Genomic DNA, 3,499 nt, shown 5'->3' on the forward strand with positions numbered 1-3,499 from the left:
TGTGTCCCTTCTGTTGCCTTGTCCTTTTCATTTTTTTAATAACTGTGGTTTATCAGAAGAAAACAGGTGTATTATTACCTGCTGATTTCCTACACTGATGCTGCTTTTACTGCTTAAGTTTGGGGAGAAAAATTTCAAGCATTCGCCTCTGGAGATACAAAGGGAAAAGGCTGCAAACCGGACATTGGGCTCGATAAATATATGAAATCATACAGACCGATACGGACAGGCCCGGGAGTGAAATTACGGACAGAAAATCCACCTAAGAGAGATAGTGAGATCTATGTATCTGCCGACGTACCTATGGTCGCAGAGTTCAAGAAAAGGAGAGCCTCGTCTATATTCCAGAGTTGACTGCCACCTTGTAGGACCTGTAGCTCATACACGATTGAGGGAGAGAGCGAACGAGAGAGCAACTAGGAATCATCTTCTACTAATAAACCTCTGGTCCTTATTACCCCCCCCTGCGGAGTCCCGCTCCTTCATCCCTCCTTCTAGCAAGCACTTTTTTTCTCACACACTCTCTCTTCCTCTGCAATTCTTTTAGTAGCCATTTATCCGTCGACCTTCGTCTCAAGAATGGTGGTGGCAAAGAAACCAAGAATCGTGATCATTGGAGCAGGAATGGCTGGCCTGGCTGCAGCAAACAGGCTTTACGCCCACGCTGGCTCCGCGAACCTGTTTGAGCTCAGCATAGTGGAAGGTAGCGATAGGATAGGAGGGAGGATCTATAGCTCGGAGTTTGGAGGTGACAGAGTAGAGGTTGGTGCTACCTGGATTCATGGCATAGGAGGAAGCCCAGTATACAACATAGCGCAGCAAGCGCAGGCCCTTCATTCTGAGATCCCATGGGAGAGAATGGATGGATATCCAGACAAGGAGATAACCATTACAGAAGATGGGTCCACTGCAGACCCTTCTCTCCTCAGCTCCATTTCAATGCTTTACAGAGGACTCATGGATTTTGCTGGGGAGAGGAAGATATTTAATGATACTGGTGTTGACCATAAGATTAGAATTGCAGAGATGGCTGCCGAGAGATGCAGGAGCAATGGGTTCTCTAAGAATGGGGTGAGCATAGGTTCCTTTCTACGCTGTGGATTGGACTTGTACTGGTCCTCGATGGACACTGAGGCACAGAAAGACCTGCGCAAGATTGAGGAGGATGTCTTTGCCATGCATGAAAATACAGAGCGCACCTATACCTCCGCTGATGATTTGACGGAACTAGATTTTGAGGCAGAGAGTGAGTACAGAGAGTTCCCAGATGAAGAGATCACTATAGCCAAGGGGTACTCTACTGTTGTCCATTCATTGGCATCTATCCTCCCTTCTGGTTGCATACAATTGGGCAGGAAGGTGGAGAAGGTGGTGTGGACGAAGGATCCAACCGAGCTAGCGAAGGATTCCCATTACCCCGTTTCTGTGTGGTGCAGTGATGGAAGTGTGATACTTGCTGACCATGTTATTGTAACTGTTTCATTAGGTGTCCTCAAGGCCGAGACAGTAACTAATTCTGCAGGTATGTTCAGCCCTCCTCTGCCTTTGTTCAAGAAAGAAGCAATCTCCAAACTGGGTTTTGGAGTAGTGAACAAGCTTTTTCTGCAACTAGAGCCATCTTTGTCTGTGGACGACGGCGAGGGCTTCCCCTGCCTGCAAATGGTTTTTGATCAAAAGAAGTTGAGAGAGAAACAGAATCACGATTGCGGAATCCCATGGTGGATCAAGAAGACAGTTTCCTTCTGTCCTATACATAAGAACTCCAATGTTGTTCTTTCCTGGTTTGCTGGTAAAGAGGCTTTGGAGATGGAGTCCCTTAGTGATGATGAGATCATCGATGGTGTTTCCACAACACTATCCTGTCTTACTCTCAACTCCCATAAACAGTGCCTAAAGGAGAATGAGCGTCAACTTGGCAAGCTTCGCAATGCCAAGATTGCAAAATTGTTGCGTAGCAGATGGGGAACGGACCCATTGTTCAGAGGTTCCTATAGCTATGTAGCTGTAGGTTCAAGTGGGGAAGACATGGATTTGTTAGCAGAGCCATTGCCTAAGATGCCTAGAGATAATTACGTCCCCTCTGGTTCACCTCTGCAACTTCTGTTTGCAGGAGAAGCAACACACAGGACTCATTATTCCACCACCCATGGAGCCTACTTCAGTGGTATAAGAGAAGCAAGCAGACTCCTTCAACACTATGGTTGGGCAGGAGCTCCCTGAAGCAGGTGAAGAGACGACAGCAAAAGACCAAAACTTTCATTTTTGTTTTTCTTACTATTGCTGTTTATTCAAGTAACTAGTTTCCAATGTTTTGTACTCTTGGCTCTCCATCTTTTGCGCGATTACTTGAGATGGAAAAAGATGGAAAAAGCGAGAGAACTAGTGTACTGGACCAATTGTTAGTGAAGCTTAATTCTTCAAGTCTGCTGCTGTGGCCTTTTACGTGTTATTTCTCATTAGACTCACCCATATGGTGTGGAAAGTCATAGGCAGAATCTACTATTTGGCTGATGAATTACAGAAGCCATCTCTGCTATGTTTGAATAGACAGGATACCAATAAAAGGCCTTTCCAGCCTGGAATACCTTGAAGTCCACTTTAAAAGATGTGATACCGTCCAACAGAGTCAGGTTCCTGCTGCGGATGTCTCACCTGTCTCAACTTCGTAATAATACTGCCAACTTCTCTTTGGCAACAATTGTATTTTAGACATTGACTTCCGCTTGAAGCATTAACTCGCCTTTCCCATCGTTCTAACCCAGTAACACTAAGGATTGTGATCTTTCCTCCTAACTTATTTTCACATGGTGAATAATCTATCGATAGTCATCGAGCAATTTGAGTAGCATGTCGAAGTCAGAATTTCAACCGAGCATGAGAGAAGTGGTTTCAAGCAATTGCGCCACCTCAGATCTGGGGAGCAATAGTAGGACAAGACTATGTCAAGCACTAAATATATAATTTTTCTGTCACTTTTCTGGATAAACTCGTTTTACCACTCAACTGAGTTCCAACTAGTATGCCTTTCTTGACCAATTTAAAGAGTCTGAGAACCTGAATGGCATAACTGGTATCTTCGTTGAGTACAAGATGAATTTGTACAAACTTACAGTCAGCCAGCGTTTCTGCTTGGGGACAACGTACAACCCATTGTTTTGTGCAATACTTCTTTTGTGTTAATTTGATGTGCTTTTTTAATCACCTTCCTGTGATGTGCGTATCGGAAAGCCAATCTGGTGCCTCCTTCATTCTGATAAGGCTTAGAAAAGACAAAAGAAGGAGAATCTCAAAGTTGACCGAGCTATCAATGAATTAGTAGGGTACCCCTACATCAGTTGAAGGACACCTAGGAATTACCTTCATACCCAAATTCTAGTCTCACTCATTCCACTATTTGTTTTTAGAATATAGCTAGAAGTTAGGTAACTTCACATTATTGATTGCAGCTTATTGAGCAATAGAATATTGCACATTTTGACGTTGCATGACAAGACATAGC

General features: G+C 44.2%; 1 protein-coding gene across 1 annotated transcript; it reads left to right on the plus strand.

The window, feature by feature from the left end:
• Nucleotides 1-257: 257 nt before the first annotated feature.
• Nucleotides 258-2,421, plus strand: LOC116247357 (probable polyamine oxidase 5). Its single transcript, XM_031619515.2, has one exon. It carries the CDS (start codon nucleotides 580-582, stop codon nucleotides 2,218-2,220), a length of 1,641 nt encoding a protein of 546 aa, XP_031475375.1. The 5' UTR covers nucleotides 258-579; the 3' UTR covers nucleotides 2,221-2,421.
• Nucleotides 2,422-3,499: the final 1,078 nt, after the last annotated feature.

This window comes from Nymphaea colorata, chromosome 1 (genome assembly GCF_008831285.2).
Source record: "Nymphaea colorata isolate Beijing-Zhang1983 chromosome 1, ASM883128v2, whole genome shotgun sequence".
In the NCBI taxonomy this organism is placed as follows: Eukaryota; Viridiplantae; Streptophyta; class Magnoliopsida; order Nymphaeales; family Nymphaeaceae; genus Nymphaea; species Nymphaea colorata.

What these genes read in the sequence shown, in the direction of transcription:
- LOC116247357 (XM_031619515.2), top strand. Translation starts at nt 580, where the DNA reads ATGGTGGTGGCAAAGAAACCAAGAATCGTGATCATTGGAGCAGGAATG.